Source organism: Prionailurus viverrinus, chromosome C2 (assembly GCF_022837055.1).
Source record: "Prionailurus viverrinus isolate Anna chromosome C2, UM_Priviv_1.0, whole genome shotgun sequence".
NCBI classification, from domain to species: Eukaryota; Metazoa; Chordata; class Mammalia; order Carnivora; family Felidae; genus Prionailurus; species Prionailurus viverrinus.
The window spans coordinates 92,223,704-92,251,563 of NC_062569.1; the positions used below are offsets into that span (position 1 = coordinate 92,223,704).

General features: G+C 40.4%; 1 protein-coding gene across 1 annotated transcript; it reads left to right on the forward strand.

Annotated features, from left to right (window-relative positions):
• Positions 1 to 1,633: 1,633 nt before the first annotated feature.
• Positions 1,634 to 27,568, forward strand: HCLS1 (hematopoietic cell-specific Lyn substrate 1). Its single transcript, XM_047876105.1, has 14 exons — positions 1,634 to 1,803; positions 4,226 to 4,309; positions 4,895 to 4,968; positions 15,036 to 15,165; positions 17,038 to 17,148; positions 18,618 to 18,672; positions 23,001 to 23,111; positions 23,767 to 23,822; positions 24,400 to 24,469; positions 25,082 to 25,293; positions 25,690 to 25,794; positions 26,281 to 26,557; positions 26,709 to 26,777; positions 26,978 to 27,568. The coding sequence occupies exons 2-14, from the start codon at positions 4,226 to 4,228 to the stop codon at positions 27,112 to 27,114; spliced, it is 1,491 nt and encodes a 496-aa protein (XP_047732061.1). The 5' UTR covers positions 1,634 to 1,803; the 3' UTR covers positions 27,115 to 27,568.
• Positions 27,569 to 27,860: the final 292 nt, after the last annotated feature.

The following is a 27,860-nucleotide window of genomic DNA, read 5'->3' on the forward strand; positions in this document are numbered from 1 at the left end:
TACTATGTTATTTTTATATTAAGTTGCTGCTTAGGAAAAGCTAACTTTATTAAAGTACAATGAATGAATCAAACCAAGATTTTATGGCTTGAAAGTCCATGCTATTTATTTGTGTGCTCCATCTCACTGTCTCTCATCAGAAATGAACTTGGGGGCAACCTGGGTGGCTCAGTCAGTTAAGTGACCGGTTCTTGATTTCGGCTCGGGTCATAATCCTATGGTTCGTGGGATAGAGCTAGAGTGCAGAGCCTACTTGGGATTCTCTCCCTCCCTCTGCCCCTCCTCTGCTCATGCTCACTTTCCCTCTCTCTCCCAAAATAAATAAACTTAAAAAAGAAGAAGAAGAAATGAACTTGAGACTTTGCTAAAGAGTGATAGGGTTAGAACTGTACCTGGATGGTGTGCCACAGTATTTGGTCTGATCATTCCCATTTTTGACACTGAATTAGGATCCCAAATGATCTAAAAGATCTTTTCCCCTTCTACGAATGATCTTTTCCTTGAAATGATTTTGGTGCTGCCATAATAAATAGGTCGTGAAGTAGGAGAAATACACTACCACCACCACCCACCAAACTGACATAGAATTCTTAAGAGTGACTAAGGTCTTATTATTTCTAATGCAGAAATCACCTCCACTATATCTTAGACCACTTTCGTCTAGTCTCTGTTTGAGTCTGTTGGGAAACTCAAAACTGAGCAAATCAGGTTAGAACTCCATATCATCAGGGTTAGGAGAGACTAGGTCAGATACAGTAACAAACACCAATTTTTAGTAGCTAAAACAGCAAAGATTACTGTTTAGTCTACTCGTGTTGTCATCATTCTCAGCTGGGGACCCAGGCTGCCAGAGGAGCCACTGGAGAACTGCACTTTGCCTTGGTGAGCAGGGGGCAGAAAAGCATGGCAAAGCTTGCACTGGTCTTAAAGTCTCCACCAGAAAGTGATGTATTTCACTTCTCACATTTGATTGGCCAAAATCAGTCACCTGAGCAAGTCTGGCTTCAAGAAGGAAAGGAAGGAGGGGCAGCAAATCTTGAACAGTAATACAAAATGCCACAAAAATCTTCCAACATCTGGTAGTAGTATCTAGTTCTTTCAGACTTTTTTCTGCTAGTTAGCTCAGACCCCACTCCCCTAAACAACGTCTGAAACTTTCTCCCTCCATGGCTTGCCTTTCCCGTGACTGATTCTGTTCCATTGTTCAATTGATCAATGCTTATTTGAATATCTGTATGCAAACCCCAGGTTTAAGTGCGAGGGGTGATGTAGAAGTGAGTTTCTTTTTAAATCTTACCCTTAAAAACCCACATAAAAATCACTTTTCTCATTAAACCTTTCTAGATTACTTCACCCCATACCAAATTACTTTTACCACAAATTCCTTTACCATAGTAGATGCAAGTGCTTACCTATTTCAAACATGAATGCTGTTCTACAACATTCTTTTATGTGTTTTCTGTGAATGCTTTGCTTCCTTGACCAGATATAAACTCTGAGAGTAAGAGCAGCATTTCTTATAACTTCTCTGTGACTCTCAAAGCGTTGCAAAAGACAAGGCACGGCGGCATTTTTTTTTTTTTTTTTTTTTTTTTTTTTTTTTTTTAAGTGCCTAAGCAGAAGGAACTGACTTAAACTTCAGGAAGTAGCTGTGAGGACAGGGTGTCAGGAAATGACAGAAAACCTGCTGAATACGGAACTGAAGCAGCAGCTCAGAGTTTCTTGCTCTGAAGTGGCAGTAGAGAGGGGAGCCCAGTGGACGTGAAGAGCTGGGAGCTTAGAGCAGACACTTGGCTACTGGAGGTGGGTACTCTGAGCAGTGGGAAAGTTGGGGAGCACAGGGCAAGAGCTGAATTAAGAGGAACCTACCTGGCTCTTAGTCCTCCATGACAGATAAAGTCCTTTCTCATAGGCTCTTAGACTTTTATGGCCAGAGGCCTGGGGGTGAGTGATTGTGACTAATGAGCATATGGGGATGGAAACTGAAATGGGGGTCTGGAGCCCAGGGCACATGATGCAGCAGCCACCCAGGACTCTTAGTTTCTGCTGACAGTCTACAACCTTCTCCTAAGGCCTGTTGCTCCTAGGCCCTGAGGCAAGAGGAGGACCACAGGAGATGAAGACAAAGTCTCTGTCCTTAGAGAGCATATGGTCTTGCAAAGAGACAAAACTCACATAGGAGACACTGTGACACAGCAGGAAGTAGTTGCTACTTATACCAGTGCTGAGCACCAGTGCGGATGGAGGCCAAACAATGGTTCGACTAGAGCTAGTTTCTGTGATTGTAGGATCCCAGAATCCCAGAATGTCCAAAATGAAGGGGACTTGATGAATTAGCTACATTAACCTCTTCATTTATTTTCCCCTGGGGAAAATGGAGTATCAAAGATGTTCAGTGATTTACCCAATTAATATTTTTAATTGCCTACTCTGGTACCTGACAAATAAGAACATATTCCATGTTGATTCCCTTACCCCTGTTCCCACAGGGGCTTAGTAAGAGAGCTGGGGTGATCTTCTGGCTGAGGTCCATGTACTTTACTGATGCTGTCAGGCAGCTTCGTGATGAGGCCCTTAATTGTGCCTGCAATCCTGGGCACCATTCCTCACCAAGTTACTCCCCAGTCCCCTACCTCTAATAGCCCCTCTTGGCTTTTCTATTTCTGGCCAGCAGCTTAAGGACACTAATAGTCTCTGCGTCAGAAACTTCCCTTTGTTTTAAAAAATACATGAAGATGGGAGGATCTTGGGTGAGTTAGGCTGAGGCCCCAGAGGAACAGCAGGAAACAGGAGAGGACCATCAGTCCTCATTGCTTCCTTTTTGATCATGAATATTTCAGAAACTTCTCCTTTCCAGTTTTCTGTATGAAGTCATTTTGTCAAAAAGCAGCCCAGGAGCCTTATCTCTTCCATAATTGTTACCCCATAAGGAAAGGCAGAGCTGTTCTGGGCAGGGACTCATCTCACAGTGCAGCTGACTCAGTCACTACTTCTCCAGTGTCCTCTTTGCATCTCTTTAACCACCCTTCCCCCCAAATCCTTGGGCTAGTTTCCAAGGAGGCTATCAAATAGCATGGAGAAAGATGGAGCTTCCAAGAGGAAAGGGAAATCGGAGAGTCTGAGAGACTGTGTGGAGACATTGTGGAGTCCTAGGAGCAGTTTTAAGAGGTCTCATTTAAGAGACAGTGAAGAGTATAGGGAAATACACCAGTGGGATGAGGAGTCCAAGGAAGGATGAACAGGAGAGTTGCTAGTTAGCAAGTAGTAGCAGGGTCAAGAAGTGTCAGTGTCCCCCCAGAGCAGATAAGCATTTGTCAATGGACATACAGAGATCCAGGATCCCACACATACAGAGCAACTTGCTGCTCCTCATGCATAAACTGGCAGAGCCAATGGAAACACTGGGGATGTCACAGAATAACAATTTGGCTCCCCTTCATCCTCGTGTTCTCTAACAATTTCTTTATTACTTAATAAAAAAATCTAATAACTCTCAGTGTTCAAAATAAGGGATTTATTATATGCTGTTTGAACCAGTTATCTTCTTTAGAAATATAATTGAACTGTTTTTAAAAATTAAAGAATAGATGATTCATTCCCAGTAAATGATACTTCCTTATGTGTTGTTCAGGGCAGGAATTTCAGCTGACTGCCCTACTGACCTCATGCACCTATTCAGTAGCTGCTCTTAGAATGAACATGGGATAATGACTTGCACTGGGGTTGGAATTTTCAGTAGAATTATGCAGGTGGTAGAGAAGAAAGTGTAGGTGTTCACTTTATTAGGGGCTGGCCCAATGCAGCTTTCAACAGCTGTAACAGGAGTCATATGTAGAAACTGAGAGGCATGGTGCTTTAATTTGAAGGGTACCCTAGTACTCCTCACTGATTGCCACTTTAAGCCACTACCCTGCTGCCTTGCAACACAAATGAATGTTCCCAGCAGTTTTGACACCCAGATTATTTAACATTACCTACACCCATGATGGCCTCTCTCCAGACTCAGTAGGCCTAGACCGTGTTAATTTGTCTTGAATAAATCCTCCCCCTGCTCCTCTAACTGAGCAAAAGTGTTTTCCTAAAATTTCCATCTGCTTTGCTTCAGCTTCCATTTTGTTCTAAGAAAAAATAGCAAAACCACTGGACTGCTATAACATTGACTTCAGCATTCTTGTTTTCCCTCTTCTTGATTTTCTCTCCCTAATTCCCATTTTGTCATCCTCAGATGTGGAAGTCTGTAGTAGGGCATGATGTATCTGTTTCTGTGGAGACCCAGGGTGATGATTGGGACACAGACCCTGACTTTGTGGTGAGTTTGGAAATAACTGCGCTTGGAAAAATCAATAAAAGGTGGAGGTGAGGGGACAAGGGAGAGGCACCTGGGCTACTCTGTTATTACTTACCTTTTAGGGGGCTTAGAAAGGACAATCTGGGACTGAAATAGCACTCATGGTAGAACTGACTGGTAGGACAGTTGGCTGTCATGAGTGGGGGTGTGCATGATAGCTGATGTTGAGGATGGAAGGGGACAGGTGTAGAAGAGTTTAACATTGTGATTGACGGGCTATGACAAGCTAGGCAGAAGCTGAGGTGCAGGTTAACCTGGGTCTCCATTGACCTGTGAGCAGGATATAAGCTAGGCCTGTATAATTTGTGGAGATTCAGAAGTTGTAGAAGACCTAACGGGGAAGTGTGGGGGATGCATAGCAGAAAGGGAGGCTTCAGAACCCACCTTAATTTTAACATGGGGGGGCAGGGTGAGGAAAATGTAAAGATCGTGACTGAAGGAAGCAACAGTTTCAGGGGACCTAGAGGGCATGTGTGTCAGCTACATAGCCTCTCTCAATGTGGCACATCTCTTGCCATCACTTATTGCTGATGATGTCTTTTGTAGAATGACATCTCTGAAAAGGAGCAACGGTGGGGAGCCAAGACCATTGAAGGCTCTGGACGTGCAGAACATATCAAGTAGGTGCCAAAAGGATTGGGGAGCAGAAAAAGGGTGTGGGAAGAGCCTGAGGAGAACTTGGACACTCAGGGGAGGGTGAGGGAAGAAGGAAGGAAGGAAGGAGAGAAGGTAGTTAATGTCTACGTGTCTTTGCATTTGTTTTTTCTTGAATCTATCCCTGTGTGTCCCTATGTGTATCATTGTGGGTTTCTGTTTCATGTCTCTCCACTTATCCCCGTAACCTGTATTCTCTCTCTCATTTCTAACAACTATGCAATTTCCCCAAGTGGGTCTATTATAAGGGATTCAGAGATGAGGTGGCTCAAATACTGGTTGAGGTTGTATCACTTTATCTCTCCAACATCTCTCTATCATCTATCTATTCATAGAAATAGAAATGTGTGTCTACAATGTAGGTGACTTCAGATAGACCAAGAAGGATTCAGTGAAAGATCAAGGTAAATAACTCAGAATAGATATTGTAAGAAGAGGACAATATCAGGTCTCATACCTGGCCTGGATGATTTTTAAAATAAAAATTTGTATTTGGCTACTTGACAGAAGCTGGAAACCATGAATGGTAATATGAAGAAATGTGACAGTTAGAAAACCTATTGATTAAAATTATTTTAGTAATAGTGTTTAAGGGTCTTAAAGATGATAACCCAACGTTTTATCAGAAATAAGAGCAAAACAACGAAACAGTCTGATACTGTAAGAGAGAAGGAAGTTACAGACATATCTAAGGGTTTCTGTGGGATATATTGTATATTCATATTGAAAGATTCCCTCTTCTCTTCCATAGATTATTCAGGATCATTTAAACAGGGCTGTCTACTTTGGATGTCAAATATTAGTAGCAGGGTAGACACAATAAACTGCATAACAAGAGCAAACATAAAAAAGCAAAAATTGGGATGCCTGGATGGCTCAGTTGGTTGAGCATCTGACTCTTGATTTTGGCTCAGGTCATGATCCCAGGGTCATGGGATCAAGCCCCACATTTGGCTCCATGACGAGCATGGAGCCTGCTTAAGATTATCTCTCTGCCCCTCTCACCCGCTCACTCTCTCTCTAAAATAAAAAATTTAAAAATTTTTTTAAAGCAAAAATTAACAATTACAAATAAATTGGCAAAATTAATACAATTTAAAACTCCATTTTAACTCCCCCATACAGAATTTAACAATAGTGTTTTTACCTCTTTTCCCCTAGATTTAAAAAGTGTCAGCAGATGACCACATTGTATAAACAACACACTAGGAAACTTAGCATGTGTTTATATAATTTGATAATATTCAGTAATATGCATCGTTGTTTGATAAGACATAATGATTTATCTCAAGAAACTGTAATGAATATTGTTCTTAAACAAACCAACCAATTCTGGAAGCAGTTGGAAAGATGAAAAAAATGGAACAGGTTCATTCAGGAAGTTTCTTGATGCTCCTTTCCAATCTCATATATCAAAAAAAAAAAGATCCTTTTCCTTTTCTGAGTAAAGGCTACTCAGCCCTAGTATCCCGAGAACTCTTAAGATGAAGATACCAATATTCTAATACCTTTCCCAACCAGCTTGTCTCATGCATAGTAGGAGCAAAATATTTTAAGGAAGACTGCTAAATCTTTGCCTTGATCTTATAGAAAGAGCTTGAATTTGTTAGGTTCGACTAACAGCTCTGCAGCTACAAGTAATGTGAATTTAGACATATAACCTCTCGGAATCTCAGTTTATTTGTTTATCAAAGGGGAATAATAATAGCTACCCTGCAGAGTATGGTTAAAATTCAAGGGGCTAACATGTATCAACATTCTAGTGCAGTATTTAGCACCTCTTAGCAGCTCAATAATATTTCTCTTCATTTTTAAAAAAAATGTTTATTTATTTTTGAGATAGAGAGCATGAGCTAGGGAGAGGCAGAGAGAGGAGACAGGATCCAAACTGAGCTCTGCCCTGATAGCAGCGAGCCCAATGTGGGGCTCAAACTCACATACCCTGAGCAAAAGCCTGAGCCAGAAGTCAGATGTTCAACCAACTGAGCCACCCAGCCACCCCAATATTTCTTTCTCTTGTTAATATAGTTTATTTTTATTTCTTTCTTATTTTCTTTAACGTTTATTTATTATTGAGAGACAGACAGAGACAAAGCGTGAGCAGGGGAGAGGCAGAGAGAGAGGGAGACACAGAATCCGAAGCAGGCTCCAGGCTCTGAGCTGTCAGCGCAAAGCCGAAAGTGGGGCTCAGACTCACAAACCGCGAGCTCATGACCTGAGCCAAAGTCGGACGCTTGACCCACTGAGCCACTGAGGTGCCCCAATATAGATTAGTTTCAATTATATTCTTTCTTCCTAAAAACGTAACATAAACATGTAAAAAAATTACAGTCTTTCTTCTTTCTAAGTGCTGTTTACTTGGACTGTTGTGTTGTACAACTCAGTATATCCATTACTCTGTTGACCCTTGGAATTATAAAATGTAGTGACCTTGAATGTTACCTTATTAACCTAACTGGATCTTTTAAGGAAAACGTACATGGTAGAGATATTTACACAAAAACCCACTTCCTTCCCATTCACCCAAGCTACCAAGATGTAAAAGCCCCATCTCTGCTAGTAACTAGCCAGGTGACCTGAACAGGTCACTTTTCCTCTCTGATTCTCAGTTTTCCCACTGGGATTGAAAAGACCTCTAGAGGACCTTCCATTATTAAGTCTCTAATATTCTAGGATTCTCTCTGGCTAACATGGGCTAAGCCAATCTTTAAGGTTAGATGAGAATCACTAAGGGCTTTGGAAAGGAGGAGGAAGTTGGAGAGGAGAACAGTAGCTGCAGAGTTGAGATCACTCAGAGCAGGAAAAGGAAGTGATTGTGGTTCTCACTAATCTCACTACCTTCCCCCACACCATAATCTTTCTTTTTTAAGTCTACCTAAAATATACTTAGTTTGGGGAGTGACTTGGTAATTCCGTGAATAGCTCGAAGGATAATGTCTGTCCCTCATCTATTGTATAGAGAAGCCTGGGCCAGGCAGCTGCAAGCAACCTAGTGTTTCCTAGTAGCTGCCTGATTTTCAAGGTCTCTGGCCCTTTTTTCCATCTTCTTTTTGCCACTCTTGCCCTCTCATGCTCATGTGCCTCTTTACAGTCCATATATCCCATGTCCACCCCTGGCTGGATGTAAACACTGAGCTGCTTCCTGTCACTATACGTTAGTTATGCCTATTCTAAAATTTTATGTAAATGCAGTAATACAAAATATATTCTTTTGTGTCTTCTTTCACTCAGTATAATTATTTGAGATCTAACTATGGTCTTTGTGTATCAGTCTTTTGTTCCTTTTTACTGTCCAGTGGTTTCCCATTATATGGGTATATCTTAGTTTGGTTTATCCATTACCCTGCTGATGGATATCTGGGTTGTTGGCAATTTGGAACTATTAAAAATAAAGCTGTATGAACATTTGGGTCCAAATATTTTTGTTGACATGTGTTTTTATCTCTCTTGGGAAATATCTTGGAATAAAACTGCTGAGTCATATAATAAGTACGCATTTATTTTTTTAAGAAATTACCAAACTGAAAGGAATTTACCATTTTTTATTCCTACTAATAATGTATGGATTTCAATTGCTCCACATGCTTCTCTACACTTGGTATTGTTAGTATTTTTAATTTTTATTACTCTTGTGGGTATGTGGTCATTTTAATTTGTATTTCTTTGATGCTTAATTTTATTGAGCATCTTGTTATGTGTTATTCATGTATCTTTATATGTCTTCATTTAAAATGTCTGTTCAAGTGGTACCTGTGTGGCTTAGTCAGTTGAATGTACGACTCTTGGTTTCAGCTCGATCATGATCCCAGGGTGGTGGGATTAAGCCCCGTGTTGGGCTCTGGGCTGAGCATGGAGCCTGCTTAAGATTCTCTCTCCCTCTCTCTCACTCTCTCTCTCTCTCTCTCTCTCCCCCCCACTCCCCAACTTGTGCTCTCTCTCTAAAATAAAATTTAAGGGGCGCCTGGGTGGCTCAGTCGGTTAGGTGGCCGACTTCGGTTCAGGTCATGATCTCGCGGTCTGTGAGTTCGAGCCCCGCGTCGGGCTCTGTGCTGACAGCTCAGAGCCTGGAGCCTGTTTCGGATTCTGTGTCTCCCTCTCTCTGACCCTCCCCTGTTCATGCTCTGTCTCTCCCTGTCTCAAAAATAAATAAAATGTTAAAAATTTTTTTTTTAAATAAAACAAAATAAAATAAAATAAAACCTTTTTACTATCCCAGGACTTTATATTCCTACATATATTTTAGAATAAATGAGTCAATTCCTACAAAAATGTCTGATCATATTTTGGTTGAAATTGCATTGAATCTATAGATCATTTTAGAGAAAACTGGTATCTTAATGATCTTGAATTTTCCTATCCATGAACATGGACTTATTTATTTCTTCTTCAATTTTTTCAGTAATATTTTTCAATGTTCAGGTCTTGGACATATTTTATTATTAAATTGATGCTAAAATAGTTCATGTAATTTCATGGGATAATAAATAGTATTTATTTTTAACTTTTAATTTTCAAATGTCCATGGCTAGTATAGTCATACTCAGCAATATTGCAGGTTTGGTGTCTGGCCCTCACAATAAAGCAAATATCAGAATAAAGCAAGTAAAATGAGTTTTTTTATTTCTCAGTGCATATAAAAGTTATGTTCACATTATATTGTGGTCTATTAAGTGTGCAGTAGCATTATGTCTAAAGAAATAATGTGCATACCTTAATTTAAAAGTACTTTGTGGGGTGCCTCGGTGGCCTTGGTTTTGGCTCAGGTCATGACCTCACAGTTTGTGGGTTTGAGCCCTGTATCAGCATGGATTGGGATTCTTTCTCTCCCTCTCTCTCTCTGCCCCTTCCCTGCTCACTCTCTCTCTCTCTCTCTCTCAAAAAAAAAAAAACAAACATTTTTTAAAAATAAAAATACTTTGCTAAAAGATAGTAAGCATCATCTGAACATTCAGTGAGTCATATCTTTTTGCTGGTGGAGGGTCTTACCATGTTGATGGCTTCTGATGGCTTCTGACTGATGGTTGCTAAAGTTGGGGTGACTGTGGCAATTTCTATGGAAAAATTTCCTGTATCAAAATTGGAAGTTTGCTACATTGATTGACTTTTCCTTTCATGAATGATTTTTCTGTAGCATGTGACACTGTTTGATAGCATTTTACCCACAGTAGAGCTTCTTTCAAAATTGGAGTCAATCCTCTAAAACCTGGCTGCTGCTTTATCATGTAAATTTATGTCATATTCTAAGTCCTTTGTTGTCATTTTGACAGTCTTCACAGCATCTACACCAGGAGTAGTTTCCATCTCAAGAAACCACTTTCTTTGCTCATCCATAAGAAGCAACTTCCCATGCATTCAAGTTGTATCTTGAGATTGCAGCAATTCAGTCACATCTTCAGGCTCCACCTCTGATTCTAGTTCTCTTGCTGTTTCCACCACAACTGCAGTTACTTCCTCCACAGGAGTCTTGAACCCTCAAAGTCATTCATGAGGGTTGAAATCAACTTCCTCAAACTCCTGTTAACATTGATATTTTGATCTCTCCTTGTGAATTATTGAATGTTCTTAATGCCACCTCTAATGGTGAATCCTTTCCAGAAGGTTTTCAATTTACTTTGCCCAGATCCATCAGAGGAATCACTATCTATGGCATCTATAGTCTTAAAGGATAGATTTCTTAAATACTGTCACAAGACTTGAAAAATGAAATTATTCTTTGACCCATGGGCAGCAGAATGGATGTTGTGTTAGCAGGTTTTGAAAATGACACTAACCATGTGGTCCATCTCCATCAGAGTTCTTGGGGGGGCCAGGCGCATTGTCAATGAGCAATAATATTTTGAAAGGCATCTCTTTTCTGAGTAGTAGGTCTCAGCAGTGGACTTAAAATATTCAGTAAACCATGTTGTAAACACATGTGCTGTCATCCAGTCTTTGTTGTTCATTTATAGAGCACCAATAGAGTAGATTTAGTGTGATTCTTAAAGGGCCCTGGGATTCTCAGAATGGTAAATGAGCATTGGCTTCAGCTTAAAATCACCAGCTTCCTTAGCCCCTAAGAGAATCAGCCTGTCCATTGAAGCTTTGAAGCCAGGCATTGACTTCTCCTCTTTAGCTATGAAAGTTCTAGATGGCATCTTTCAGTAGAAGGCTGTTTTGTCTACATTGAAAATCTTTTGTTTAGTGTAGCCACCTTCATTAATTATCTTACGTAGATCTTCTGGATAACTTTCTGCAGCTTCTACATCAGCACCTATTGTTTCACCTTGAACTGTTATGTTATGAAGATGGTGTCTTTCCTTAAACCTCAAGAACCAACCACTGCTAGCTTCCAGCTTTTCTTCTGCAGCTTCCTCACCTCTTTCATCCCTCATGGAACTGAAGAAAGTTAGGGCCTTGCACTAGATTAGGCTTTGACTTAAGGGAATGTTGTGGTTGGTTTGATCTTCTATCTAGACCACTAGAACATTCTCCATATCAGCAATAAGTCTGTTTTGCTTTCTTATCATTCATACGTTCACTGGAGTAGCACTTTTAATTTATTTTAAGAACTTTTCCTTTGCAACTGGAAGGTATTATGCTGAGTGAAATAAGTCAGTCAGAGAAGGACAGTTATCATATGTTTTCACTCATGTGGATCTTGAGAAACTGAACAGACCATGGGGGAAGGGGGGGAGGAAATAGATACAAACAGAGAGAGGGGGAGGCAAACTACAAGAGATTATTAAATACAGAGAACAAACTAAGGGTGGATGGGGGGGCAGGTAGGGGAGAGGGAAAATGAGTGATGGACATTGAGCAGGGCACTTGTTGGGATGAGCACTGGGTATTGTATGTAAGCCAATTTGACAGTCAGTTATATACATAAGAAAATTAAAAAAAAGAACTTTTCCTTTGCATTCACAACTTGGCTAACTGTGTGGCATAAGAGACCTACCTTTTGGCCTGTCTTGGCTTTTGAAATGCCTTCATCATTAAGCTTAATGATTTCTTTTGAAATGATTTTGAAGCTTTTGATTTAAAGGAGAGATGTGTGACTCTTCTTTCACTTGAACACTTAGATGCCATTGCAGAGTTATTAATTGGCCTGATTTCAAAATTGCTGTGTCTCAGGGAATAAGGAGGCCTAAGGCAAGAAAGAGAGATGGGGAAATGGCTGGTTGGGGGAGCAGTCAGAATACATGCAACATTTATGACATCTCAAAAAACCACTTTCTTTGCTCATCCATAAGAAGCAACTTCCCATCCATTCAAGTTCATGGTGCCCCCAAACCATTATAATAGTAACGTCAAGCAGCACTGATCACAGATCACCATAATCAATATAATAATATTGAAAAACTTTGAAATATTGTGCAAAGTACCAAAATGTGACAGATACATGAAGTGAGCAAATGGTGTAGGAAAAATGGTGCCAATGGACTTGCTCAATATAGTGTTGCCACAAATCTTCAATTTGTTAAAAACACAATATCTGCAAAAGTGTAATAAAGTGGCATGCCCCTAAAATGAGTTATGCCTGTGTGTAGAAATGAAATTGATTTTGATCATGCTCTTTTATCCTGTGAACTTACCAAATGTACTTAATAGTTCCAGTAGTGTATTCTGTAGATTCTTTAGATTTTCTGCATCTATGATCATATCATCTGTGGATAAAATCTTATCTGTGTGACTCATCTCTGTGCTTTTATTATTGTAACAAAAACAAAACACTTGGTTCCCATAAACTGCATTGCTTTATCAAATTCCAAGGTATTTTAAAACTTAAAATAGGTATCTGAGACTTAATGTGTCAAACGTTTCTTAGATATGCTGCTTAGCACATTGGATTGTAACTTTTTCTATCTCTCCCACCTGACCACTATCTCCATATACATTAATAATCTTTGTATCCTCACAGCCTAGAAGTGCCTTATACTCAAAAGTTTAATTAATATTTATTGAGTGAAGTACTAATATGATCAAGGCCTATTTAGAGTGGCTTCAGCTATATTCTAAAGAATTTGATAAGAAGTTGGCCTTTTTTGGCGCTAACATTTTTATTTAAATTGTATTATCTATTGGAATCATCCTCTGATTAGCTTTGCTATCATCCATTAGGTGGAAATTCCTGAATTTCATTTTCAAATCCCCTTTAAAAACTTGTTTTAACAATGATATAGTTATGACCCATGTGGCAATCATTGGACTCATTAAAACTTTGCACATTTTGCTCATTTGAAAGTAATGTTTGGCATCATTTTTGTCATTCTTCATCTGAATATTTTGGTTGGGAAATAACAGTTATTTACATGTTCTTGGAACCAGTAGCTTTTTTGACACAGACATTTCTAAAGTGTCAGTGTTAATGAACTAGCAACACAGGATCTCTGCCTCCACTGCTGCCAGAGGGTTTAGAGCAGGCACGGAACAGATGGTCCTTCCAGCTCTTAGCTTAATTTCATCTGGTTCAAAGCCAGCTTTCTAAAATTAACTATGACTAAAGCTGAGAGGGCTTTAAAAAAAGGCTTTGGTGGGCTTATACTAGAAGGCCACCAGATGGATCTATTCTTCCATGAAAGAAGAGAATTTCTGCTGTGGGATGGCCATTCTAACCTGTAACCAGTGTATCTGGTTTTCCCGAGCTGGTTAAGTCCCAGTAACATCACTGTCTCAATTCCCTAAACCTCTTTTTCTTGCTGCAGGAAGTGAAATTTTTTAATTTAGGGTTCTCTTGTCCAAATGTTTCTAAGAATCCCCAGAAGTGCCTCTATGTGACCAAGTATACATACTGATTGTCCCTTATTGGTGCTAGTGCTGACCTGTCACTTCATATCCTCAGAGCAGACAGATCTGCAGAGGTGCTCTCTACCCTCATAGTGAAGATGAAAGTGAAGTAAGAAGGAGAAGACTTCCTTTTGGTGTTACATTCTCTTAGTGACAGAGGTGTCCCAAATCAAGTTTATTTGGGTCTTCAGGTGTTACAACAATTAGTGATAAGACTGAATTTTGTTAGTTTTTATTAGCTTTTTTTTTCATTTCAGTATAGTTGATACATAATGTTACATTCATTTCAGGTGGATAACTTAGTGATTTGACAAGTTTATACATTATGATGTGTTTACCACAAGTATAGCTACCATCTGTCCAGTTACATCGCTATTATAATGTCATTGACTACATTCCTTGTGCTTTGACTATTACTTCTGTGACGTATTTATTCTATAACTGGAACCCTGCATCTTCTACTCTCCTTCTTCCATTTTGCCCATCCCCTCTGGCAACCATCAGTTTGTTCTCTGTATTTATAGGTCTGATTCTGCTTATTGTTTGTTTTATTAGATCTTAGTGTAAGGAATTTCAGATTTGGGGGTGGAGACAAAGGGCATTCATTTTTTACCAAAATATAAACCAAATACTTAACGTATAGATAAATCTCCCAAAGCTACATCTTTCCTAACCGTCGTTAATGACTTCCTAGTATGGCATTGAAAGGTAATATTGCAATTTACTTAACTGTTCTCCAAGTATTAGCCCTATAAATTGTTTCTTAGTTCTTGCTATTATCTTCAGTGTTTCACTGAATATCGTTAGATATTAAGACTTGCCATATTTAAAATTATTTCCTTGAGGTAGATTCTCAGGACTAGAATGTGGGAATAAAGGGGTATATAAATATTTTTGTACTTCTGGGGAGAGAGTATCTAATGCTAGAAAGCAGACCCATTCAGAAGGAAAATAACTTCCCAGTTACTAGAATATAATTGGTATCACTGTCCTCTAATATTTAAGAACATGAAAAACGGGACAAGTTTCAGAAGTTTATTTAGTGGACAAATTAACAGACTAGAGGAAATATTATTGGCTTGTGGAGAGTTTAAATCAGACTATGGTATATAGGCCACACTAATCTCTTACTCCCAGACCAGCATTGATATACTTTGGGAGCTCAGGTTATTGCTAAAAATAAAGAACACATCTCAAGACTTCCATTTTTCTGGGAGGGAGAGTTCATTGACTTGTGCTAGATGAGTCTCTGTCATGTGGTTACTTCCAGTATCCACCAGCTGAGGAACAAAGTGTCAGAGGAGCATGATATTCTCAAGAAGAAGGAGATGGACTCAGGGCCCAAAGCATCCCATGGGTATGGAGGTCGGTTTGGGGTGGAGAGAGACCGAATGGACAAGGTGAGTTGAAAGAAAGATGTTTGCTTAAAGATAAAAAATTGATTCATTTGTTGGTATTGTAGTTTAAAACTTATTCAAAGTACAGCATTAATTTGGGCTTTAAAATAGAATGTCCACATACTATTTGTATCATTTTTTTCCTGATTTCAACACATAAATACAGATGGTAGAAAATGTGGTCCAAGAATTTAAAAGGGCCAGCCTGTGGTAGACCCAGCCATGCTGTAACTCCTAGACTGAGGAGACAGGGTCACAATTAGAGAAAGGAAGAATATGTCTTAAAATCATTTACTGTTTTCAAATGTTTGTATAGAATGTTGATATTGCAACTTATTATTATTTTCTTTACTGTGTATTTAGTGTTCTTTGTGTATATATATATTATACCTTATATGATATGTGCATGGGAAAAATATTGATGTGAATTTATTCATTAGATTCCATCAAATACAAATATTTTCCTTTATCCATTAGCTACCACTAAAGTATGGTTAAAAATGCTTGTGTCTTATTTATTTATTTTTTTAATTAAAAAAAAAATTTTTTTTAATGTTTATTTATTTTTGAGACAGAGAGAGACAGAGCATGAACGGGGGAGGGTCAGAGAGAGAGGGAGACACAGAATCTGAAGCAGGCTCCAGGCTCTGAGCTGTCAGCACAGAGCCCGACGCGTGGCTCGAACTCATCGACCGTGAGATCATGACTTGAGCCAAAGTCGAACGCTTAACTGACTGAGCCACCCAGGCACCCCTATGTGTTTTAAATCATAGTTTCCATTGACTTTGCTAATCTCAAAGATAGAGATATATTCCTGTAACAACAACAACAAAAAAGATTTTATCTCTAAGGAGGAAAAAATAATTCAATGAAAAGCCTTTAGTGCACCCTCAGGAAGTGTTTTGTTTTGTCATTGTGTAAAGTGAAATGTAGGCATTGTATTCTCCACAAAATTCCTAGGAAAAAACTAAAATAGATAAGCATTCATGCATTCTTAAATTCACAAGCAAAGTTGACCTACACAGACCTAAAAATACTGTAAAATGAGTTCCTAGGAGCTCATATACGGCAATGCTTCACATCAATCTCTATATTGATGTTTGTCCCAGCATGAGATTCGAAATACAGGAGAAAGGAAAGCCTTTCTAATTTCTTCGTATTTGGGACTCTGCATTGTTTGGTTTGAAGTACTAGTCAGTTCCCAGATTATTAAAATAGCCATATCTAAATATTAGAAGAGATAAACCTTTCAAAACCAAATAGAAAATAAAACAATAGATGGAATAAAAAGTGAAGGGGCATAGAAAATTTATATGCCCTCTTGGACTACTTACAGTATTGTCTACCAACCCCCTTTGGTGCAGAGTCAGTCACTGTTAAATATCAGGGCTCAGTTGGCACTTCTGAAATGTGATGGTCACACAGAAACTATAATCCAGAACAGAAGCACTTGGCTGTTTTAATGAAATATGCAATCTTGGCTATGGTATAAAGTTAGTCCCCTTTGATCTCTCTTTACTAACTACTTAATTCTATTTTGACCCATACATCCCTTGTTTTTACCTTTCTTTTTGTTTCTGGCTTAACCACTGTTCTACCTACCTCGAATCTATCCTGATGGTTCCAGCCCATCCTACAGGGGTTTCCTAAGTGATGGGTTCCTAATGTTATTAAAGAAGACTCAGGATGTGTGAGCCTCTAGAAAAAGCAACCTTGCTCTCTCCAGTCATATACTCCTTACATGATACACTGGTGGAGGCTATGAGACAGACCCAGAATGGAATTTCTGGTATTCTTAAATCCCAAACCATATCTGTATCATTTTAATTTTTACAGTCATTTTTGTCTTTCACTCTTTCCATCTGATTTTCTTAGAGTGCCGTGGGCCATGAATATGTTGCTGAGGTGGAGAAGCACTCTTCTCAGACTGATGCTGCCAGAGGCTTTGGAGGCAAATATGGAGTTGAGAAGGACAGGGCAGACAAGGTAAGTATCTCCCTGTGCCACCCAGCTCAAGTCCTGTGGGATTTACCAGCACTCACTGTTGAATGTGGGTCTATGCTTCTCCTATGGAAAGATGGCAGTGGCCTCAGGAGGGTCCATCATGACGATAGCTCCCATAATCTTCTTCGGCAAGTTCCTTTGTGCCACTTTTGGAGGCCACATGCTGAGCTCAATAGTGTTAATATAAATGATACAAAGATTCTGAAACTCTGTTTTGATAAGGAATCAAACATTGATAAGGAAGTCAAACCATTGATTTCTTCATTGTCATGAAGAAAGACAAGGGAAATTCCAAAGCTCCTCTTTTGTTCAAGCATCAAAACCTTATCATTATGCCTTTCAGGAGAATGTGGGAGTCAGCTTAAGTATTATGACCACAGGAGCAAACAATCAAGTAAAACAGCTAATTAGGGTTATAATGTTTTTAGAAGGTAAAGGTTACTTTTCACATGATGTAGCACCAAAACCCTGAAGCCCAGAGGTTTTAAAGACTCCTTTGTGGGGGAAAAAAAAGGTAGTTTTAAAAAGAAAAAGCACAGTAGGATGGAATTTCCCTTCTATCTTGTCTTTTCCTGACCACTCCTTGTTCTTTGTTTCATCTTCTGCCTCCTGGGTCACAAATTGAATTACCTAAATAGTCAGTATGTCATGTAAACCAAGAAACAATACATAGTAATGGCTCTTGAGATGCAAAATCTAGTCTTGCCTAGAAGACCTATAGGTACTGAGCCAGATGGGGATGTAGCTATGAGTGATGTTAGGTATTGGCCAACATATCCAGTCCTAGAGCAGCAAAGATCCAGGTTCTCCTAGTTGCCTCTCATCCCATCAAAACACATCTCTGGGTTTCGGCTGCCATTTAGGGAAAGAGAAGAGAGGCACAGTACAATCAATTAGGAATAGGATAATATCTCTTACATGTGCGTAGTGCTTTATAGTTTACAAGGCACATTCCTAACTATTATCTCATTTTAGTATCGTGAGAGTTAGGAAGAAAAGCACTAATTTACTGAGTGACACAATGCAAGCACTTTACATACCTTGACCCACTTATTACTTACACTGTCCCAAATAAAGAGGGATCATTTCTCCATTTCATACTTGAGGTTAGTAAGGAGGTTTACCTAGTTTCATTTCATATTTGAGGAGACTGAGGCTCAGTAATGTTAAAGGACATGCATAAAGTTAAATAACTAAAAATAGGGCAAGTGGGGTTGGGGGTTGAATCAAGAGCTGATGAGCCCATAACGCTCACGTTCATTGCTCTGTAGCACACTGCTGCTCCACCAGCCTGTCAGGTCAGGGTGTCATCTGTTTCTAGGTCAAACTCTCATTCTCAGCCCTAAGCTCCTATAAACTAACCTCTGGCCTGAGCTAGGGGGGAGGTATGTGAGGGAGAGGGAAAACTGTCAGCTCCAGTTCTAATCAATCCTCTCTCCTTTTCTCTGTAGTCGGCAGTTGGCTTTGATTACAAAGGAGAAGTGGAGAAGCATGCATCTCAGAAAGGCAAGGACCCTGTGCTTCAACCTTTGCAACCCAATTGACCTATTCAGCTCAGACTTCACCTCCCAGTAGCTGTCATCAACTCCCTTCAGTTCCATGACCCAGTTCCCCACTATTGTATTTATTTTTAAATCCAATCATGTACTTGCTTCTTTCTTCTTTATCTCTTCCTATGAGATTGTTTAGTCCCCTTTTCCATCTGGATTGAAAATGAGGTATTCTATTCCTTTATTTTAGGAAGGTATCCCTAAGTTTTAACTCTCATTTTTTACTTAAGTTTAAAATTAATCACTATCTCATTCTGAGTAACAAAGAAAATGTAGAATAATTTAATTGCATTCCTTCTACATCCTATATTCTTTGTACCAACTGGCCAATTGCTGCCCAGTGTAAGGATTCCATGTGTTTTTAAACCCCCCAAAAATGAATCACTATTATTATTTAGTGAATGCTTATTTATTTTTTATTTATTTTTTAATTTTTTAATGTTTATTTACTTTTGAGAGAGAGAAACAAGAGTGTGAGTGGAGAGGGACACAGAGAGAGGGAGACACAGAATCCAAAGCAGGCTCCAGGTTCTGAGCTCTCAGCACAGAGCCTGATGCGGGGCTCAAACTCACAAATTGCGAGATCATGACCTGAGCCAAAGTCGGACACTTAACCTACTGAGCCACCCAAGTGCCCCTAGTGAATGCTTATTTAAATTGTCCAACATATTTACCAGCTTCCTAGCCCATTCCTGTTTATTATATTTCGCTGTTTCCTCATTGCTTTTATTTCCTTCTTACTAAAGTATATCCTTTGATAATTCTTTCAGTGAGAGCCTATGAAAGAACTCCCAGGTTTTGTCTGAAAAATATATTTTGCTCCATTTCTCGTTGTTACTTTTCCTTCATCACTTTGAAGGTATTATTTCATCCTCCTTGGCATCTTTCTTGTGTACTCTAACCATCATTCCTTTGTGTCTCTATTTTTTTCTGTGAGAGGTTTTCCTTTTTTTTTTAATTTTTAATGTTTATTTATTCTTGAGAGATAGAGACAGAGTGTGAGCAGTGGAGAGGCAGAGAGAGAAGGAGACAGAATCTGAAGCAGGCTCCAGGCTCTGAGCTGTCAGCACAGAGCCCAATGCAGGGCTTGAACCCGTGGACTGCAAGACCGTGACCTGGGCCAAAGTCAGATGTTTAACCGACTGAACCACCTAGGTGCCCTGAAAGGTTTTCTTTTTGTCTCTGATATTCTGAAATATCATTAGGATATATCTAAATGTTGGACTTATTTCTCTTTCCTGCATGAGACTATTGTTCCTCTTCAACCTGAGAAATAACTTCAATTATAGAAAATTCTCAGGTTGGTTTCCTTTGGATAGTGGCTCTCCTCTCCTTTATTCTTTCTTCTGGAACCCATATTAGATGCATACTGGAACTTTTCCTTCTCTTTTTAATGTATCTCTCTCTCTCTCTTTCTTTAAAGCCTTTATTTATTTATTTATTTATTTATTTATTTATTTATTTATTGTTTCAAGTTTTTATTTAAATTTGAGTTGGTTGACATAGAGTGTAATAATGGTTTCAGGAGTAGAATTTAGTGATTCATCACTTACATATAACAGTACTCATCACAAGTGCCCTACTTAATAAATATCACCCATTCAACCCATCTTGCCACCAACACCCCTCCAGAGACCCTCAGTTTGCTCTCCGTAATTAAGAGTCTCTTATGATTTTCCTTCCTCTTTTTTTCCTTCCCCTATGTTCATCTGTTTTGTTTCTTAAATTCCACATATGAGTGAAATCAAATGGTATTTATCTTTTTCTGACTGACCTATTTCACTTAGCATAATACTCTCTCTAGCTCCATCTACATTGTCGCAAATGGCAAGATTTCATTCCTTTTGATGGCTGAGTAATATTCCCGTGTGTATATGTGTGTGTGTGTGTGTGTGTGTGTATGTGTGTGTGTGTGTGTGTGTGTGTGTGTATACCACATCTGCTTTGTCCATTCATTAGTTGATGGACATTTGGGCTCTTTCCATAATTTGGCTATTGTTGATAATGCTGCTATAAACATCTGGGGGCATGTGTTCCCATTGAATCTGTATTTCTGTATCCTTTGGGTAAATACCTCATAGTGCAATTGCTGGGTCAGAGGGTAGGTTTATTTTTAACTTTTTGAGCAAGATACATACTGTTTTCCAGAGTGGCTGTACCAGTCTAGATTCCCAACAATAGTGCAAGAGGGTTCACTTTTCTCTCCATCCTTGCCAATACCTGTTGTTTCCTATGTTGTTAATTTTAGCCATTCGGACAGGTGTGAGATGGTATCCCATCATAGGCTTTGTATTTTTATTTTTAACTTTTTAAATGTTTATTTATTTTTGAGAGAGAGAAAGAGAGTGAATGAGCAGGAGAGGGCCAGAGAGAGGGAGACAGAGGATCCAAGGCAGGCTCTGACACAGTGAGTGCAGAGCCTGACATGGGGCTTCAACCCACGAACTGTGAGATCAGGACCTGAGCTGAAATCCAGAGTCCAATGCTTAACTGGTTGAGCCACCCAGGTGCCCCTAGACTTTATATTTTTAGAGAAGTTTTAGACTTACAACAAAATTGAGAGGAAGACACAGAGATTTCCCATACACTCCTCCCTCATCACCCCCATACGTGTAGCCTCCTCCATTATTAACATCACTCACCACAGTGGTACATTTTTTACCAAGGATGAACCTACATTGACACATCAAAAATCACCCAAAGTCCATCCATAGTTTATCTTAGGGATTACTATTGGTATTGTACTTTCTATGGGTTTGGACAAAGTATAGTAACATGTATGGGTACTTAAAGTTATATACTTCCCTCTAAACAAATTTTGCTGCATTCCACATGTGTGTTTTAATTTTTATTAAGCTAAAAATGTGTGTTCTAATTTCCCTTTTGATTTTTTTCTTTGACCCATGGGTTATTTATAAATGTGTTATTTATTTTCTAGGTATTAGAGAATTTTCTAATTTAACCCTATTGTGTTAAGAGAATATGATGTCTAATATCAACCTTTTTAATGTATTGCAACTTATTGTATAGGCAAGCATATAGTCTATCTTGGTGAATTTTCTATGTGCATAAAAAATAGTATATTATGCAGTTTGGGGATATAATGTTCTGTAAATGTCAATTAGGTCTTGTTAGATGATAATGTTGCACCTTCTATAATTTTAGATTCTTTTTGTCTAAATATTCTATCAATTAATGTGACAGGAATGTTAATATTTTCACCTAGGATCACAGATTTGTCTATTTCTTTCTGTTTCTGTCAGTTTTTGCTTACATATAAATCTGGATTCTGTTAATTGGTTATACCAACATACATATTCCTCATAAATGATGATTTGTTCTCTTGTTATTGTGTTGTAGCTCTCTTATCTCTTATAATGCATTTTCTATTGAGGTCTACTCTGTCTCATATTCCTGCCATCTTTCCAATGCTTTTTCTTTCAGTGGTATATATTTTTCTAGACCAGCATGAAGTTAATTTCTCCTCTTAGAATTCCTGTGTAATATAAGTAGTGTATAACTGGAAATTTGCATTCTACACATTCAGGGTAAGCCTGGAGTTTCCAAGTCCCATAGGTAAAATTTCCCAGTACCAAGTGCTGAACAAATGACAACCCCCTTCACCATTTCCCTGGAAAAATAAGTAGAATTTTTCTAGAATGCTTTTACAGAAGCAGGTAGAGTGTCATTTCTTGCTCCCCAGTCCCCTGTTCTTGTATAAGAACCCCTGACCCTAGATCCTAATCTCTAGACACTAAATTCGGGGCTTAAAACATCCTTGGGTTTTCTCAGTCCACTCATGATTACTCTCATATCTACTGCTTTGATTCATCTCTTTGTTTCTGGAGCCATGATTTTTTTTTTTTCATTTGAGCTTCACTATTAAAAAAAAAAAAAACGATTGTTGTATTTTAGCAGATATTGCTAAGTGTTTATATAGGAGTAAGAACAGGCTACATTTCATATGTATTTGCCTTTTTTTTTTTGCCTGAAAGTGTCTCTTTACATTCTCTATACTTTCCCCTTCCTTGAAGAAGGGAGAAGATTGAAATGCTCTTCTCATCTTGAGACAAAGTAAAGGTGAAAAGGAAAGGAGGGAACAATGTTGAATTACAGCTTCCAAAAGATGGCTTAGGACACTGTTTGTCTTTAATTCACTTAGATGCTGGCCCATCTTTCTTCCCAGGCCCCTATCCCCCCTGCACCCACTTAACCTGACTTCGCTCTTCCACAGTACCTTCCTTTGGGCTGAGTGGGCTCTCATGACTACTTCTTCCACCACAGATTACTCTCATGGCTTTGGAGGCCGTTATGGGATAGAGAAAGATAAACGGGACAAAGCAGCTCTGGGATATGACTACAAGGGAGAGACAGAGAAACATGAGTCCCAGAGAGGTGAGTTGGGATTGGAGAGGAGGGAGGTCACACAGTAGCCTAGAGCCCTCCTTCCTTCCCTGCTGGAAGCTGACACAGAGGACCCAGAGTACAAAGGTGCAGATGTGCAGTGGTGGTGTAAAGGGTAAGTGTATGTATGTGGGGTGGATGGGGAGAAACCAAGAGGATAGAGAGGAAAGAAGCAAGATTAGGAGCAGGACAGAAGAGGCCAAAGAGAAGGGGTCACTGAGCAAGAGAAAGATAAACAGTCTGGGTGATGACAAGTGAGTGATTTGGCTTTGAGTCTCACAGGCCCCTGTGCCTCACAAAGACAGAGAGGTCTCTCTCCTCCCTGGGACATATAGGGGATGGCTGGAGGAACCTCCTTATTTTTTTCCCCATTTCCTCCCTATATTACTTCCTTTTCTGTCACTTCTCTCTTTTATCTTTCCCTCTTCATATCTATCTCCAATCCATTTTCTTTTAACTGTTTTTCTCCCTATCCTTTTCTTTCTCTTTCCATCCAGGCTTTTCTCTGCCCTCTGATTCTCACTCTTCCTCATCCATCTCTGTTTGCCATATTCCTGTTGTCTGGTCTTTCTTCCATGACTCCCCTACCTATACAATCCTAGCATTTTAACTCCTCTTATGACTCTCAGACCTTTCTGTCCTGCAGATTATGCCAAGGGCTTTGGTGGTCAGTATGGAATCCAGAAGGACCGAGTGGATAAGGTAAAGCACCAGAACACCAGTGTCTTGAGAAAAGGTCCCTAAACTGCACTTGAAATGCATTGAGATAAGAGAAGCTAAGTGTCCTGAGCTGTTGTCCTACAGTCCCCATTGACTGCTTTCAGCATTTAATGAGCAAGTCTTCCAGAGCCTGAGCTTCAAAAAAAGAGAATGGGGGGAGTCAGAGAAAGAGACAGAAACACAGATAAACTTCAGAGAAAGGTGATGTTTGAAATTTCATTGATTGCTAGACATTGCTTAATTCAATCTATAATCTATTTCTATTCCATGCACACAAGTTCCTCTTCATGCATTGGCTGGGCCCTGCTGCATTCTAGGCAACTGGACTTAGAGGTGTGAGGTTCTAGGTTCTCTGAGCTTTCAAAAAGGGGAGCTGAGCTCACCAGTTTAGAAATTCTTTACCCCTCTCTCTACCACAAAACAATATAGGAATATCCTGTTTAACTATTAGGCACCAAATGGTTAGGGATACCTCCTATAGTGTCCCTAATATCCAATACTGACTTTGGGTTATCACCATTCCCTTCTCCTCCCTCCCTGCATACTGTTCTCTCTACAGAGTGCTGTTGGCTTCAATGAAATGGAGGCTCCAACTACAGCTTATAAAAAGACGACACCCATAGAGGCTGGTGAGTCTTAACAATTCCTTTTCTCTATTTTCCTCAACCACCTCTTCCTTCTCATTCTTTCTTATGCCTAGACTACCCTCTCCATGCCTTTAACTACTTAAACTAGCTGAGGTAGACTTGATCCTGCCTGTATATTCCCAAATTCTCTCTCCTAGAAAAACTGGATTAAGTGGGTAGAGAGATAGAGTGACATTAGGAAGAAACTGTGAGCAGAGAACATAGGAAGGGAGGGTTGGGGAGACATTTGGGAAGAATAAGAAGGATAAGAACTTGGGACTGGGAAGGAGAGGGTGGGTGGTGGCCAGAGGGCATACAGGTTTAAGGAATGTGGATAGGGAAGGATGCTGGTTAGGAAAACAAAGCTTATAATTTAGAAAGGACAAAAGTGTGAGATTCCATGGCTTGGCTATATGGAAATCTAGGCTTCAGGGCTATATTCTCTTCCTAAAACCCACTTGTTCCTCCATCAGTACCTCTTACCTTCCCTCCCATGAGTTCCCTCTCCATCTGCTTTCTGCCTGGATATTTAACCAATTCCTTCTCTTCCTTCAAGTGCCATCCCCACCATACCTGATCCAAGACAATCCTAATTCTTCTTGCCTGTGTCTGCAGCTTCTAGTGGTGCTCGTGGGTTGAAGGCAAAATTTGAGTCCATGGCTGAGGAGAAGAGGAAGCGGGAGGAAGAAGAAAAGGCACAGCAGATAGCCAGGCAGCAACAGGAGAGAAAGGCCCTGGTAAAGAAGAGCCATGAGGCTAAGCAGCCAGTAGACACTGTGGGAGAGCCAGAGGTGCCAGCCCCATTGCCCAAGAAAATCTCTTCAGAGGTGAGTGCTTGGTCTTCTGGGGTTCACATCCAAGATTCCTTGCCCAAATAAAGTAAGGATTCCAAATCATTGGTAGAAAATAAGGCACAGGCCTCCCTGGTGTTAGGCAAAGTTGATAACTCCTGTCTCCATCTTCAGGAAGATTTCAGGCTGAGTGATTGGGCCTCATATATACCAAAATGTTAGAGGGAAAAAAAATCAAGATTTATATAGACCAAGATTTGCATATTTGGCCATGCAGCCAGTCATTACTACAGGAACAAGAAGGAGCTATCACTTCAGGTTGGAGCCCATCTAGAAGGATGATTGATTTGGATTGGCAGAGACAGGAAGGGAAGTGTAAGAGAGAAGACAGAGGTTTACATACTTACAAGAGAGATGCTTCATTCTTCACAGGCCTGGCCTCCAGCAGGGAGCTGTCCACCATCAGAGCCTGGGCCTGTGAGAACCAGTAGGGAACACCCAGTGCCTACCCTGCCCCTGAGGCAGAATCCCCCAGAGGTGAGTAGAGCCCCAAAGATCCTCTATCCCTTCCCCATCTCCTCATGGGAGGAAAGGTGGGCCATATGAAGTGACCAACCACCCTGGTTTGTCTGGTACTGTCCTGGTCTTAGCACTGAAAACCTTGCATTCTGGGGGCTACCTAGTCCTGGGAAGATCAGGAGAGTTAGTCATCCTAGCCGTGGTATTCTCAAAAATGTGTTTTGCTTCAATCTTTTCCTGGTCATTCGAGGAATCGGACTTGCTTTCCATTTCCTTCTCTTCACACCTTCTACATTCCCCTCCTATCACCTCCTGGTAGATGTTTTGAGTGGGTAGGTATGGGAGGAAGTCAAGGAATAAAGATGGATGAAAGCTTGTGTTCTCTAGGAAAGTCTATTAGGTAGAGGTGAGGACGAGGGTAGAATTGGTAGGATGGTGATGGGTGGGGTCTTAGTACCCCACCCATGCGTGGAAGTTGTTCTGATCCACACTGTCCCTTCTCAGGATGAGGAGCCCCCAGCCCTGCCTCCCAGGACTCTGGAAGGCCTGCAGCTGGAGGAAGAGCCAGTGTATGAAGTAGAGCCTGAGCCTGAGCCTGAACCTCAGCCTCAGCCTCAGCCTCAGCCTCAGCCCAAGTCTGAGCCTGAGACTGAGCCTGAGACTGAGAATGACTATGAGGATATTGGAGACATGGACAGATGTGAGCAGGATGGTGATCCAGATGGGGACTATGAGGATGTACTCGAACCTGAGAATCCTTCTTTTGCCTCCACTATGGCTGGTGAGTGGGGGGTAGGGGGTGGGAGAAGCAGCTCCTGCATTGGGTCCAGTCCAGGGGAGGGCAAAAGGAAGAGGAATTCCCCCACTACCCAGAAGGACCTGTTTTCCTTCTCCATGTTGGTGAGACCATGTTTATATTTCTCTTCATGCAGAATCATCTGGCTACCCAGCTGGGGCTGGAGCAGGGATCTCAGCGATAGCCCTGTATGATTACCAAGGAGGTAGGTTCGGAGTGGCCTGAGGGGTCTGGTGCCTGGAGGCCCTTACTACAAGAGAGGGAGATGGATTCTGAGGGTCAGGGGAGGACCCAGGATTAGCATCCAGAAGAATAGCACCCTTCTTTCCCTGAAGTTTAAAGTGGGGACAGGAATGGAATGATTATGGTCTGACCATCCTAACATCCCATCCATTTCCTCCCCAGAGGGAAGTGACGAGATTTCCTTTGATCCTGATGACATCATCACTGACATTGAGATGGTGGATGAGGGCTGGTGGCGGGGACGTTGCCATGGCCACTTTGGACTCTTTCCTGCAAATTATGTCAAGCTCCTCCAGTAACTGGCTCTCCCTGTCTCCTCTACCCTGACTTCCCAAGTCCAAAGTGTTTCTGCCTTCACCCCCACCCTATTCTTACTGCGAGTGTCATGAGTTGCCTGAGATTCTAGAGAGACTTTCCTCTCCCTCTCCACTAGGGGTTGGGACAGAGACAGCATGAGGAAGGGGTCTTCTTCCCCTCAGTGTCCTTTCTACCCTAGATGTGCTCACGGACATACATTCATCTTGTGGTCCTGTCTCCTTCCTCATGAATACTCCCTCAAATACCCCAAGTTCTGCCTTCCTCTGTTTGTGAGCTCTGAGCTTCCTGGTTTGCTTACATGGAAAGGTATGTCTAGATTGTCTGATTTTCCTGGCTATACTGTTTGCCCACTTTCCTTTTCTGCAGAGATTTTTTTTAACCTTCTGTCTGCTCAATCTTAAATCAGAAATAAAGTGGGACTGTGGTTCATTTGTATGCTGAGGTAAATAGTACTTTTTATGCAGGCCTCAGTTGCCCTACTCTCATGGCTCCAATTCTCCTTCCCTCTCTCAGGTGTATCCAGAAGACCCCCTCCTGCCATTGCCCACTGCCCTGCACCCTGTATATCAAGGTTAAATCTTCTCCTTAGATTGTACTTAAACCCAACACCAAACAGTTTGGCCTGGAAAATGGCAGTAAGGTGAGGGGCCAGAGGGCCAGGAAGTATCCACATTAAGGCAGTTCAACTTGCACTGGCTTTAGCAGTTGTGAGAGGCCAACCACCTTC